The sequence below is a fragment of the Monopterus albus genome, unplaced genomic scaffold, assembly GCF_001952655.1.
Source record: "Monopterus albus unplaced genomic scaffold, M_albus_1.0 scaffold5.1, whole genome shotgun sequence".
In the NCBI taxonomy this organism is placed as follows: domain Eukaryota; kingdom Metazoa; phylum Chordata; class Actinopteri; order Synbranchiformes; family Synbranchidae; genus Monopterus; species Monopterus albus.
This window is the reverse complement of record NW_018127885.1, coordinates 2,277,340-2,291,754: the sequence shown is the minus strand read 5'-3', so window position 1 is coordinate 2,291,754 and position 14,415 is coordinate 2,277,340. Positions and strand designations below refer to the sequence as shown.

General features: G+C 38.6%; 1 protein-coding gene across 1 annotated transcript in view; it reads left to right on the top strand.

Annotated features, from left to right (window-relative positions):
- The window catches only part of fkbp16 (FKBP prolyl isomerase 16), a 34,095-nt gene that overhangs the window by 14,095 nt on the left and 5,585 nt on the right, over positions 1-14,415 (top strand). The window contains exons 4-5 of the mRNA XM_020613793.1: positions 12,079-12,296; positions 13,527-13,702. Of these exons, the coding sequence (XP_020469449.1) occupies positions 12,079-12,296; positions 13,527-13,702 (394 nt within the window). The remainder of the gene's footprint in view (positions 1-12,078; positions 12,297-13,526; positions 13,703-14,415) is intronic.

Below are 14,415 nucleotides of genomic sequence, written 5' to 3'. Positions count from 1 at the left end.
TTCAAATACATGGAGGAGATGCGCGATGAGGCAGCACTTTGCTGTGCCTCTCGGTGGATCGTGTAATCCTCACAAACTGTATGCGATGCAAATAGTGTGTCGCTGTCCCTCTATATATCGCAAATAAAATGCTTTCAAACACTCATTATATGCTCTGCCTTGCCATAATCTAGATAATGTATAAAATGTAGTTCTGTAACGTGTTTAGGCTCGCAGATTAACCATAAAACCCAGTAAAAAAGTTACTCGGTGAGGCAAACAGTACGCCTGCCTCAAGGCAGAGGGCGCGAGTGAACCCACAGATTCTTGCGCTACCTACAATCTTCTTCATGCTTGTTTATATTTCCTTTACAACCGGCCTTATCAAAATGGAAGATTACATTTCCAAGATGAGAAAATTCGCAAATCTGGACTTTCAATCAAAACATTTTTGACAGTCTGGGCATTTTTATCCAGAAGGATCTTCTTTATTGAGAACAAATACATACCAGCTGACAAATAAAGGTAAGACCATACACTTTTATTATTTCTAATTAGAAATAAGCTCAATTGGAAAAAATTTTTAACCTCAAATTAAATATGGGTCACGTTTGTGTGAAGAATGCTGATATGAGGTATAAAACATAACGCATTGTCAGTTAACAGACAATTTGTATTTGAAAATCTAACTGTAAAAGAGTTAGTGCCTCACCAGCTGTCAACCTCACCACACGTCACTGTTAAGGAGAGGATAAATGGGGCCATTTATTGTGAGATTTTGAGCAACAACCTCCTTCCCTCAGTCAGAGCATTGAAGATGGGTCATGGCTGGGTCTTCCAACATGACAACGACCCAAAGCACACAGCCAGGATAACGAAGGAGTGGCTCCGTAAGAAGCATATCAAGGTTCTGGAGTGGCCTAACATCTTTGGAGGGAGATTAAACTCCGCGTTGCTCAGCGACAGCCCCGAAACCTGACAGATCTAGAGGAGATCTGTGTGGAGGAGTGGGCCAAAATCCCTGTTGCAGTGTGTGCAAACCTGGTCAAGAACTACAGGAAAGGTTTCTGTACCAAATATTAACACTGATTTTCTCAGGTGTTCAAATACTTATGTTCGACAGTGCAAGACAAATAAATTCTTTAAAAATCATACAATGTGGTTTCCTGAAAATTTTTTTTTAATTCTGTCTCTCAGAGTGGGAATGCACCTACAATGTGAATTTCAGACCCCTCCATAATTTCTAAGTGGGAGAACTTGCAAAATCGCAGGGTGTTCAAATACTTCTGTTCCTCACTGTACATGCCTATGGTATGTAGTAGGTCTATATCTTCATGTATTGTGGCGGAAGCAGAAACGGAGAAATCAGCTTATCCCTGTAGAGCAGTGTGATGCTGCCTACAAACCTGGAAAAAGCAGATCTATAACGGAGAGACAAATGGCACTGGTGTGTGTGTGTGTGTGTGTGTGTGTGTGTGTGTGTGTGTGTTAGGGGGATGAAGAGGTAACGTTGGCGGAGACGTGGAGTGTGACTCATTTCACTGAGACGTCAGTGCTGCTCCGTCTGCAGTGGTCTATCACAGTCATACACAGACTTTGGCTTTCAGACTATTCAAAGTTAATGACCGGCAGACTCCCACTAACATCCACACAGCTAAATCAAAATCAGATGTGCAGTGTTTAAGCTTTAGGGATAAATGGAACAGTCTCAATGCTCTGATAGCACTGATGAGATTAGTAGCACTGCTGTAATGTTTCATATTGTCTTTACAGATGGTGGACAATACAAGTGACCTCATATATAGCAAATCACTACTTTAGCTGTGCAAGAAAACAACATAAGAGCAAAAACAGCCTGAAATACCTTGTAAAAAAAGCTCTCTGTGGTGAGAATGACCTATATTATTGCCACTGGCTCTAGCCAAATAAAGTCAAGCCCTTCCTGTTGAGAAATGTGGCTGTTTGACTCATGATTGATGCTCCAGGTCTCAGAGAGAGACTAAAGGATTGTGTTAATGGCCCTCCTACATTTGCTTTACTCAGCCAGCAGACAGGCTGCTTCTTCTGACAACCTAACAAGTCATGAATTCTGTGTACTGCTATTGATTCACAGGCTGCACATGGAAGCAAAGCTGTCTACTGTTTTCTTTATTGGTTAGGCTACAGATTCCCCGAGGCAGTCATATTTCTCCTGAACAGTGATATGACAGGAGGGTGACAGTAAATGACAATGACCAGGGCATATACACACACTGCAAGACTTCAGAAAAGTCAACATTTACAAATGATGTGCAGTATGTATGTGCTTGTTCAAGTTCAGTGTTTATTTGTCATATGCACAGTTAGGAAACGTGTTTCCCTGTACAATGAAATTCTTACTTTGCCGTCCACATGAATGCCACAAAATACAAATTAAATATAAAGAAGATAAATAAGTAACACAAAATCTAAGGCACTTTAGGCAGCAACAAATGCAGCGATATAACAAAAAAAAATGTATAAGAATATAACAGAGAATGTATGCTGCATGGGAGCAGCATGTGCAGCAGAGTCATTGCGCAATTATGCATGTAACACAAATTAACAAAATCTAAGATACTTTAAGCAGCAACAAATGCAGCAATATAATAAAAGAATATAACAGAGAATGTATGCTGCAAATGTTGTAAATTACCTTTCAGATATGTCCAACATTTAAGGCATGAAGGCCAGGTGCAGTTGTTTAGGAGCGCATGAGGAACAGCTTCTGCATTAACTATACATCTCACTTAATAATCACTGCTGGAGTGCGATAACTGTTGGCCGTTAGTTGCGTGCTCGATTCGCAAATTTATATTCCAGAAACGGTGACATTTTCTCAGTCAAGTTATCTGGTTTCAGCACACATTTCTGACGTCTCGGACTAATTAATTTTTGATCATTATCTCTTTATGGCATTTATTCCCCTACCATAATGTCATACATAAAGCAGCGAGCAAACTGGGGTCACAAATGTTAACGCTAACAACCACAAAGCAAGGCAAACAGTAGCTCTGTTGAATGATGATTGTCTCACCTGTATTTTATGCCCAAATCATACTTTGTGGAAAAAAATTAATATTTGATCTGATAGCAAATTGAATTGCTTATGGAAATAGAAGGGATACGTTTATATACATATTTGATATGTCCACTGCAGCAGGTATTTATATGCTGCATAATGGTAATGAAACAGGAGATCTTTCATAGAGCAGGATTTTTGGCTCCTTGCTCAGAATTTGTTGCAACTTAAAAAGCTTTTGTTGTTCAAAAGTGAAATCAAAAACTGGCACAGATTGAGTTTATTTAATCAGTAGACATAACTTCCGTGCAAAGAAAGAAAGAATCAAGCTGTCATTGCTGTTAACAACAACTTCACATTTACCCATTGGAGAACCCACTGAAACTAAACCTCACTCCTTGTGGTAGCATGAGAAATTGCCACTTGACCGCACTGTGCACACCTCAGAAATGTTGACTCATTTTGATTGATTATATATTTCGGGTCAGTCCCTGCATAAGATATGTTCTGCAGTGACAGCAAGGTTGATGACCAGTTTCCATGCAAGACAGATTAACCTCTAACATAGACCAAAATCTTTGAGGTTTATGGGGAGGATTTATTCATCAGATGTTGCCACACCCCCAGAGCATAAACCAGAGAGAGAGAGAGAGAGACAGAGAAAGATTTCATATTATTGCATATGCTAGAAACTGAAATGTTTCATGCTCACCTGTGAGTCAGAGAGTAGGTATTGTTTTGTTTATAAGCTTTGACTCATTCACTGCAGGGAGGGTGAGCTCACAGCTCATAACACACATAAACTGATATAAATGCTCCTGGATTTTAATTTGTTTTGACCTGACAAATGTACTATGTTGGTCACGCACATCCAAAAAACCTTTGCAGGTGATGGACCAAAAAAAAAGAAGCTAAAAGCAAAAATACAGACAAGAATCCACTCGCCACAGCAAGCTCCCAGCAATATGAATAGAGCAGCAACATTTTGGTATTGTCACATTGACATGAACTATTGTAAAAGATTTGATAAGTTCCAAGTGATAAACATCTTTATTATTCATCACACATTTATTATTGGGTGTGTGCAGTGTGGATCTATTGTTTTAAGCTAAGTCACATTTTGAATAATACAAACGAATATGTAATACAAAAAGGTTCATGTGTCAGTCAATCAGTAACCATCAACTTGATGTGGATTTTATCTGTGTTTAGAGACTTTTAGCACTTTTTTTGTTTGTTTTTCCTCCATGTTGGCAAATGAACTGTGTGGTTGAGTGTCCCAGCTCTCATTAGATGGTTCCTGCAAAATATTCTGCTTCAGCTAAAAGAGCGGAGAAATTAAGTCAACAGATGATTGCTGAAGAAGGTCTAACATTTACTAAGCTGGACACCTAGATAGTTTTCTCAAGAGTTGGCAGAGACCAAACCTGAAGTTAAATCTGTGTAAAGATTAGAATTGCTCTATTTCTGGAAAACTGACTAATGCATATCTAAGGCCCCTTTCAGACCGACTTTGACTCGATTTTGTGTGGGAAATACACCATCCTCATTCATTTAAATAGCCCCAGTTTAGCAAGGGGTGTTAGGAAAAAGCATGTGCTGCACAATAAATATTCACAGTAGTGCAACTTTTAAGTAAAAATGACAAATTTGTCAGGTGTATAAATGAAGCAAATTTTTAAATGGTCCCATTTACTCAAGGCCCTGGTACTGGTTCTGCAGATATGTACTGTACTACCTTTACTGAGAGCTGGTTTAATAAGGTTGTATAACCCAGTGATCCCCTGAATTGCTCTGAAGTGGCCAGGCTATACACCCCTGCCATTAAAAAGCTAGTATGTGCCCTACAGGTAGCCTGGGGTTGAAACTAGATTCATTTTAATAGGCTAAGGAAATGTGCTGTAGATTATGTGGGGACTTTTGAGGAGCTCAACAGCCAGAATGCAGGCAGTCACTGCCCTTGATCCCTGTGAGCACAGTTTCATGGGCTCATTACTGCAGGAGGAAATAAAGACAAGTCAGAGAGGAACGCTCACACAGAGGCAGCAGCTGAAAAGCCTTACACAGTTAGTTTCTAGATCTCTGACTGTAATAGGAGGCTGTTTTGCTGCAAATTAACTAGTATGGCAGCAGGCAAGGAAAAATAGCTGTGACGTCTCACTGATGCAAGGATTAAAGCTAAGCTCCTTTGTGCGGCTGTATGTGTGCCATGTGTCCATCCAAGAGTTAAAACAAACACAACAGTACATGGCAGCAGCAGTAGACCAGTTTTCATTGCTGTAAAAAATAAACTGCCTCATAAATCCTCTTTTTGTATTATCACACAAGCTGCACATCACATTTATTGCAGTATGTTAATGCACTATCTGAGGTTGTAACTATAGAAACCAGTGTGAGGTACATTGCTGGCCTTTCCATCATTTAAAATGGAGCACATGACGTCAAAGTGACTACTGTTTTCCCACTGAGCCAGTTCTTGTTTTCATTCAGAGCAGCAAGGGGTCTGCATGACAGATAACAGGGTGAGTCACTCGCACTATCATACAACTTAATGAGGAAGTTTGCTAAGCCGCCACACATGAATCAAATTGATCTATATTGGATGCATAACTTCCCATGACACACACGAGAAAAGCTAGTCCTCCTTATCACCTCATTCATATGTACACGGGAAGAGAATGGAACTGTTTGTTTCTTAATCTGATCTGCTTGCACGCACAATACCAGAAATTATAATTTTTTAGCAGTTGAGATGGATCTGGTGGTCATGGATGGAAAAACAGATCTTTTCCAGGTGGCATTGTGCAGTTGGCCGAGAAAAAGTCTGGATTGTAATCACCCAGAAAACCACAAATAGATGTTTTTACACTTCAGTTTTTGAGCAGATTAAACAATTGAGATGTCAGGTGTTCATTAGTTTTAGAGATGCTGGTAGGTGGATTTTTTGACCTTTGGACAAGGTAGCTGTTTCCTCGTTTCCAGGATTTTCTTTTCATTGTAGCTTCGTATTTACCAGACATTTATGAGTGGTATTAGCTTCTTCACCTATTTCCCAAATGTCAAACTCATCCTTTTAATATTACTGCTAGGTGTTTCTGTGACAGCTGCAAATTAGGCTGCAGACACATTGTTTAGGGCAAAATCACAACTCTGGCCACCAACATAAACACAATACAGTTTATCAAGCCAGAGTATATTGGAAGTGGATTACTGAATGGATAAATAATCTGAGTGAATGAAAGTGATCACCATGGTAATAAAGGAAGGTAGTACAGATGAACAAACAGACCACAAACCTTCCAGTCAGACAGAGCAGTACGACACCAGCAGAGACATGCGTACATACCTGCAGGATAATCAAACCTTGTTTTGTTCCAAAATATAATCTCTAATATAATCCTAAAGCATACTTGTATTTTCTTTTTTGTAACAATAGTTTTGTTTTTTATTTATTTATTTTTGCTGAATAGCAACAAGCTACTTAATAGCATACTATTAACTGTGGTTTCCCTGGTGACCTGTAGTAAAGATTGCCATAAATGTGGACAGTATACTGTACGCTCACAGCCGCTTTATTAGGTACAGCTCTATGCAATTCAATGCAGCACTTCTATCTTAATATTTTTGTTAATGAAGCTCAATGTTTTACTTTTTGGTGAAATAGTCATGAATGTATTAATTCAATTATACAGTTATTATTGAGGTCATAGTTAAAGATGGTGTTGTACTGGACTACATTATATTCAGAGGTGTTCCTAATATTCTGACCCTCTCATGTATGTAGCTGGGGAGGACAAAAATATAGAGACACCTCTAAATATAATGTAGTCCAGTACAACGCCACCTTTAACTATGACTTCAATAATAAACATATTATTTAATTTATACATTTATGGCAATTTCACCAAAAACTGAAACATTTTGAGTTTCATAAACATAGATGTTAATGTGGAAGTGGATTGCATACAATTCTACAGATGTACCTAATAAAGTGGCCAGTGAGTTCATGTGAGTTCAGCCTGACACCTGACCAGGTCTCTGTTTCTCAGTGCTGCCCGAACTGCTGCCCCAGCAAAGTCTTGTATCTTTAACCCTCGTCTCAGTCTGGATCTCTACAGGCTTCAGCCTGCTGAAGGCTAAAAAAGCCTCACTCTGTCTCTTTTTACTGACCTTTGCTCTGGACAGGGTCAGGTCAAATAGTAGTCATTAGTTCACAAAATGGTGTGAAACTGAGGAAAGATTACCTCAGTTCATGCACCAATAACTCTTAACACAACACTGTTGGGGTATTATCTCAACATTTTCTGACCACTTTGTAGATCTGGAAATGCCAGTCCATCGGTTTACCACTTTGGTCGACAGTGAAATATCAATGAAAATTTAAATAGACATTAATATTTGAATATAGGAATATTTGATAACTCTATCTGTAAAGCATCAGCCACCGTTAGCGTGACTGTAGACTTGTTGAATTTAATGACCTTTAGACAGTGGAGAAGTTTTTAATTTGGGTCTAGTGTACTGGTATTTTCAGTGGAAGGTGAATACCATATATTAATTCCCCTTGCGTAATAATGCTTCAAAGCTACAGTGATATAACAACCATGTCCAGGTTATGCCAGTCTTAAAAACACGTGTGTGACTGTGTGATCAGGGTTGCTTCTACAGCAGCACGGAGGCTGGCTCGGCAGCTCAGTTTAAGGACGCTGACCTGGGCTAAAGTTGCAGGTTCAGGTTTCACTGGAATCTTCTGGAGGTATCTCACTCTGCTGATGAGCCTGTGCTTCCTGTTTGCGCTAATAAGACCCTGGAGGCTCATTGGCTGAGCTCAGCTCTGTTGTGGGGCTAATCACCAGTGACCCACATGACACCATAAACCTTATAGATCTGTCAGCGCATTGCGTTCTCAGATTACACTCGGCAGCTCGCCAGGCATGCCAGTTGTGTTTAATGCTCATGAACAATGGAAGCGATATTCCTCAGCTTTTTAGAAATAGATTTTTCTTGTAATGACCAGTTCCATATTAGCTGCTGAGCTTCATGACATTTAAGGCCACCTGTCGAATCATGCATGCGACGTATTGCTTTTTGTCAGGCAGTGAGCAGTCGCTGTGGCTGTGTGACTTCTGTTTCCTTTGCAAGGTAGCAGATAATTTGTTGGTGGCGTATTTAGTTTGTACCATTAGTACAGTAATAACAAATGATTCATCACCTCTCACCTAGTGCGTCCTATTAGTGTGAGTCATGAGCAGTAAAGTGGGTGTATTCTCAAAACATGTCCGTATCTAAAACTTGATGAGTGCAGGGTTTTTTTTTCTGCTGAATATCTAAAAATCAAACGCTATTCAACTCACGGTTCTGAGATTCAGTATTATGACAGCAAAACAGTAAGTCTCAGTAAATGTATTTAATCTGTCATGTATCTGTCATGCTGATGTATGTTTATACAGACTTTTTCTCACCCAGTGTCAGCTGTGATTGGCTTAAGCCTCCCTGTGATCTTTTAAAATGAGCAGTATACATAATAGATGGACGAATGTGTGGATGCACTATTTATTATATATGGGCGGTTCTGTAATGAAATTAAAGTTCTGTACTTGAATAGAAATTCAGAGATACTTGACTCTTTCCATTTCGTGCTACCTCATAGTTCTACTCTGTGGGGCCCTGAAACTCTCAAAAGAAATACTAATGACAAAAACAAATACAATTTAACGGAAAGAATAGAAATGAGTATATAATAGAAAAGAAAGTCACTTTCGGCTTTTCCCGTTTTAGGGGTCGCCACAGCGCATCGTCACACTGCCGACTCACATGTTGACATTTGGCACGTGTTTTACGCTGGATGCCCTTCCTGACGCAACCCTGACTCGAACCCGGGCCGTAGCAACGAGAGCACTGCGCCTTAACCACTATAATAGAAAACCTAATACTAAATAATCTAGTTCAAATTAATAGGTGTAAAAAGAAAATATAAAGTTTTGTACTTTATAACTCTTTAACCTTCAATCACTTAGTTAAATTGCACTTTTTCCACTGTTTGCACTGATAAAGAAATCAAGCTCAGTATAAACTCAAACCAAACACACAGACCTTTTAGTATAGTGTTTATTTGTTAACTTAAAAACCTCATGTTTCTTTAGCAGTGGGTTTCAGAGGTAGATTCACCGCAGTTCATTTAATCTAGAGCCAGGCACTAGTAGGATACCGTATCCAGGACACTGTGTGTGTGTTATTGTTATATGCTGTACATGTTACATAATATGCTGCCTTCAGATTGTATAATATTTTCATATAAGAGAAGAGAGAAGTATGTGAGGGCAACAAACAGCTACAGGATGTTCATGTGTTGTACAAACTGCAGTGAATCATTTGGTGAGCCTGTCAGATTGTTAGTACTCCAGCTAAATTCTGTATGTTCTACATAAATGAATCAACTGTCATCTTCTCTGCTGCTCTAGACTGCCTGTTGCACAACTCAAATGACAGGTCCTGTGCCATGATACACGAAAACAAGTCGATGAGCCTAAAGCTGCCATCAAAAATTTCAGACTGGCTTCTAAACAACCTCATTTACTTTATCACGGCCCCAAAAGATAACATCTCTGAACTCTACACCCTGCAGTCCTGAGCAGAGGGACCTGCCTCAGGCTTCTGAGGTCTCTGCTCACCTGTTTGTTTTAATGCTCCCATTAGTGGACAAAGTCTCTAGAGAGAAGAAGTGTAAGGGTAATCCAATCCCACCTACTGACACAGCATCACAGTAACTGGGGTTATAACTAATTCTGTTAGACAGACATAAAGTGTGACATTGACACAACCAGTCTGAATAATTCACGAGCTGACACAACTCCCAGTACTATCACTTTGCAGCCAGCAGTCACTGGGGGGTTAGAGAGGGAAGCTGCACTTCCTTATTGGACTTGGTTTCAGTTCTTTATTTTGTTGAACTCATTAAACTTTCAGGGATCCTCTTTAAACTCCAAAAGATTTTTGCATGTCTAAACATGAAACATATGGCACTTTTTATTGTATTTTTGCAGTTTTTTTTTTAATTTTTCAATCATATTGTTTGAAACTACAATGTAGGCTACTTCAAAATGTGCTTTTCCAAATGTAGCTAAGGTGTCATGCTTTCACGGGCGCTCTCATACAATTTTGGAGTTGCAGCCTCCTCATAGTACCTGATAACAGACCATTGTGAGGCATGTGGACACAGGGGCCAAATGATTGGAAACTGAATTACTTGAGCTTCTGAGCGACCCATGAATAAAATGAAGCCATCAGCAGCTCACAAGTTCATACCAGTTTCAAATTCTTGTCTGAGTAAGCCAGAGTCGTTCCGACGCCTTTACATATGCCGCTTTTAAGGTGTAGGAGCTGTTGGATACAGTGAAATTTAATCTTTACAGAGAGCAGCTGTCAAAACTTGAAAAACAAAAATTACAAATCTATCATTAAAACCACTGTACATCTTCACTTTGCACTATGTATTCTGCTATCACACTTTTTTTAATATTTATGTTCAAGCCTTATTTTCGCAAAATGGACAGTATTTGAAGAGGCCATGACATAAAACTTCAAGTATTCCTTTGTGCTGTGGGATAAAAACATTTGGATTAGTCTTTGAAGTTGTCCTGATGCGAGAGCTTTGTAACTTTGACTTTCTTAGTTTCCATTGTTGTTCTAAAACAATTAAAAACACACCAGTGAAACACACCGCAGTAATGGTTGACACATTTCCTCATTACAAAACACCACTGATATTTTTTTTTAAAGTTGCCCCGAAGGCTCTGAACTGCTGTAATTTTTTTACAACATCTGAAGTAAGTGAGGGTCAAGGCCCCTTGCATGAGATTTCTGGATATTTTAAACAGATATTAAGATCTTGTGTTTTAATAATGATGAAATACTGCATATCTCTAAGTGAAGCAGTGTGTTTCCCTGATGTGTTCTTAACTGTTTTTGAACAAAGACAAATAAGCTCATCCACAACTGACAGATTGACAGACATTAACATTGAGCAGAGGTTTTACTGGCTTGTTTGTTGGCTTTGGGTTCTGTATGGGCAGTGTTGAAAATGTTAATGTGGAAAATGGTGGGCCTCATCCTTTAAACACGTTAAAGTAACACAGTATACAGTGAACAGTTTCCTGCATATAAACAAAAATATTGCATATTGAATTATTTTGCTGAGGAGAAAAATGGTTAATGAAAGATATTAAAGAATCTGTTTGAAATGTTTTGAACTCTTCAGATATTCAAACTGTTTTATATTAAAAACTACTTAATGCCAGTTTAGTAACATTCAATATATCATATGTCATAACTAGACACAGCACATGTGGTTCTTTGATTTCTAATTGACCAGTATTGATTGATTTTTTTTTTTTTAACCAAAATCCAAGCTTTCTTTTTTCTGTTTATAAGATGCAAATCAAACTTTTCTGACTTCCTGACAAGCCTTGACTATACGAGTAACTGCACATGTATGATACTTAAAATTTGTGTGTCTGCATTTGGATGGGTGTGATGTAAAAATATTGTAGGCTTTTTAGATGGTAAAGAAACATGGGAGCAGTAATGCAATACAGGTTTGTAGAGCAACACCAGAGAGTGAAGATTAACAGAGAACACTGAGTTTGTGCATGACATAATGTTTGCTGGTAGTGATTGATAATAACAGGGTTTGGTTGGTCAAACCAAATATTGTTGTCTAATGTGAGTCTAAGATAAGACAACTGCGGGCATATCTGTGTTGTGTTTGCTGCCAGTGTGGAACTGTGGAGACAGTAGCATAAAAATAATATTTAACTTCTAATCAAAGTTCTAATCTTTTTTGAGTTTGGTGTGCAGGATGTCGACTAGCTTGTTTCTGCTTTTCTTGAAGCTGACAATTATCATAGCCATGAAAACAGATGGATTTCTTGATTGATCATAAATAATCTTTAAAACATCATTGTGTTCTGTGGAGGATTTTAAGAGACATCTGACCAAAGGGTAACTCTTCACCCTGTGATATTATATCTGTGTTTGTTTTTATGTTTGTTTATATGCAGAGAGCCTGATATTCCAGCCTGGGCTCCTTTACTATACCACCTGCAGCTTCTGGACATCAGAGAGAAACCAGACCCATTAAGTCTACCCATAGCAGACTGCATCCGAATTGGAAACCAGAAACGAGAGCGAGGAAATTTTCATTTCCAAAGGGAGGAATACAGCATGGCTGCCAGAGCCTATTGCTTGGCTCTGGATGTGCTAACCACACGCAGCAGAGGTAACACAGCATCAAAACCTGAATTTATTCATATAAAGTGCAGTATTTTTGTACTGTCAGCTACAACAGGAATGTCTCATAGCAGCTGATGTGAGCATTATCTTGTTGCAAAAAGGTAAAAATGGAAATACAACTCTGGTATAAGTGTGTGGCTATGCACACAAATAAGAAACAACAAGCACAGCACTTGAGAGACCTCAGACACAGCATTACCAGTCTCAGCCCACAATGACCTAACAGCTTAGTACTGCCCTCCAGTCTGCCATAACACTAATCACACCATCACGATGCAGAGCCACATACATCCGAGCCAAGTGCTGCGATAAATGTTTTTGCTTAATTCTTTTGCATAATCAAGTTAATCAGCTTTCATATCATTTCCACCTTCTTAATCACTTTAATCATTGATGAGGCAGGGTGGGCCCAAGAGGGAAATGTGGCTGAACAAGCAGGTGAAATGAAAAGCATGAACTGCCTCATAATGTATGTATGATGGACCAGTGAGTGAACTCATCGTGACACTGAATAGAGAAGTTTATCAGGGCATCATATTCGGGGATGAAAAAAGGGCCAAAAAAAAAAAAAAAAAAGAGGCAGAGACACCAACATGTCGGCCTATCTGACTTTTTGGTACACCTGTACAATTCAGTATCGCACTTATGTGTTAACATCTGTGTTTATGAAGCTCAAAATGTTTGTTTTTGGTGAAATTGTCATAAATGTATAAATTCAATTATATTTTCATTATAAAGGTCAGTCAAAGGTGGTGTTGTACTGGACTACATTATATTTAGAGATGTTCCTAATATTCTGACCCCCTCATGTTCGTAGCTGGAGAGGGAAAAAATGCACACTATTAAAAACAAGTTTAAAAAGAAAGTCTTGGATGCCTAAAGAATAAAAAGAGTCATGGACTGAAACTGTTCAGTTGCATCAGGAACAGTGATACAATATACAACTGAATAAAACAACAGAATATGAGCTTTGCTTATAACGATACCCGCTAGGAGTTTCTCTTTCAAAGTACTATTAAGTAACTGTTCTCTACATTTTATCTATTTGTTCAGTGAGTAATAAGCTCTTCGCAAGGTTAGTTAACTAATCTCTTCCAAATGTTTGTTTTCTTAGCTTTTTTGTGTCTGTTTGGGTCAACTATTGAGAAACTGAAGTTCACGTTAAATGTCCACAGTAGAACATGTGATCAGCTGTGTAACTCTTGTCGCTGTTCAGATGGCAGCGGCTTGGAGGCAGAGGAGGACGAGGTGCGGGACTATCGGGTCAAGTGTTTGAACAACCTGGCCACCACTCAGCTCAAACTGGAGCAGGACAACGAGGCACTGGACACCAGTCGAGATGTTCTGACCCTCGATCCAAACAATGTCAAGGCCCTTTTCAGGACGGGAAAGGTGAAGGCCCGTCCTGTGTTGTTTTTACTGAGAGACAACATGGAGCATTTAATTTGATTTGATTTATTCTTTCAAGCATATACAACAGTTGATATAACAACACACATTTTTACACACATAATCTAATATCAATTTGCTTATACCTAGTACCTGCTTGAATGGAGTAGGAAGAAGTCAGACTTATCCAGTCCTACCCCATGACATCATCTTACATCACTGGTTTGCAAGCAATAAATGATTCACTTCTACACACACACATATTATACTAAAAAAGAATATAACAGTGTTAACATTCTTACATCACACAAGTGATACAAAATATACACCACACCCACAATAGTCCATGTAATTAATCATTGAGCCTGTTCTTGCATATATCTTGATTGACACTTACCTTTATATTTATGTTTAAACTCATCAATTCTATTACAGTTTTTTATGTCCACACTTAAATTATTCCATAGTTTTACCCCACTTATGGAAATACAAAATCTTTTTTTGGTTGTACGTATAGCATGAATTTTTAAATTTAACTGACCCCTTAAATTGTATCCCCCTTCCCTTTCATTAAATAGTTTTTGAATTCCACCAGGTAATAAATTGTTCCTGGCTTTATACATAAACACAGCAGTCTGATATCCCACTAAATCAAACAATTTTAACAATTTAGACTGTATGAAAGCTACATTGGTGTGATCCCTATACCCCATCTT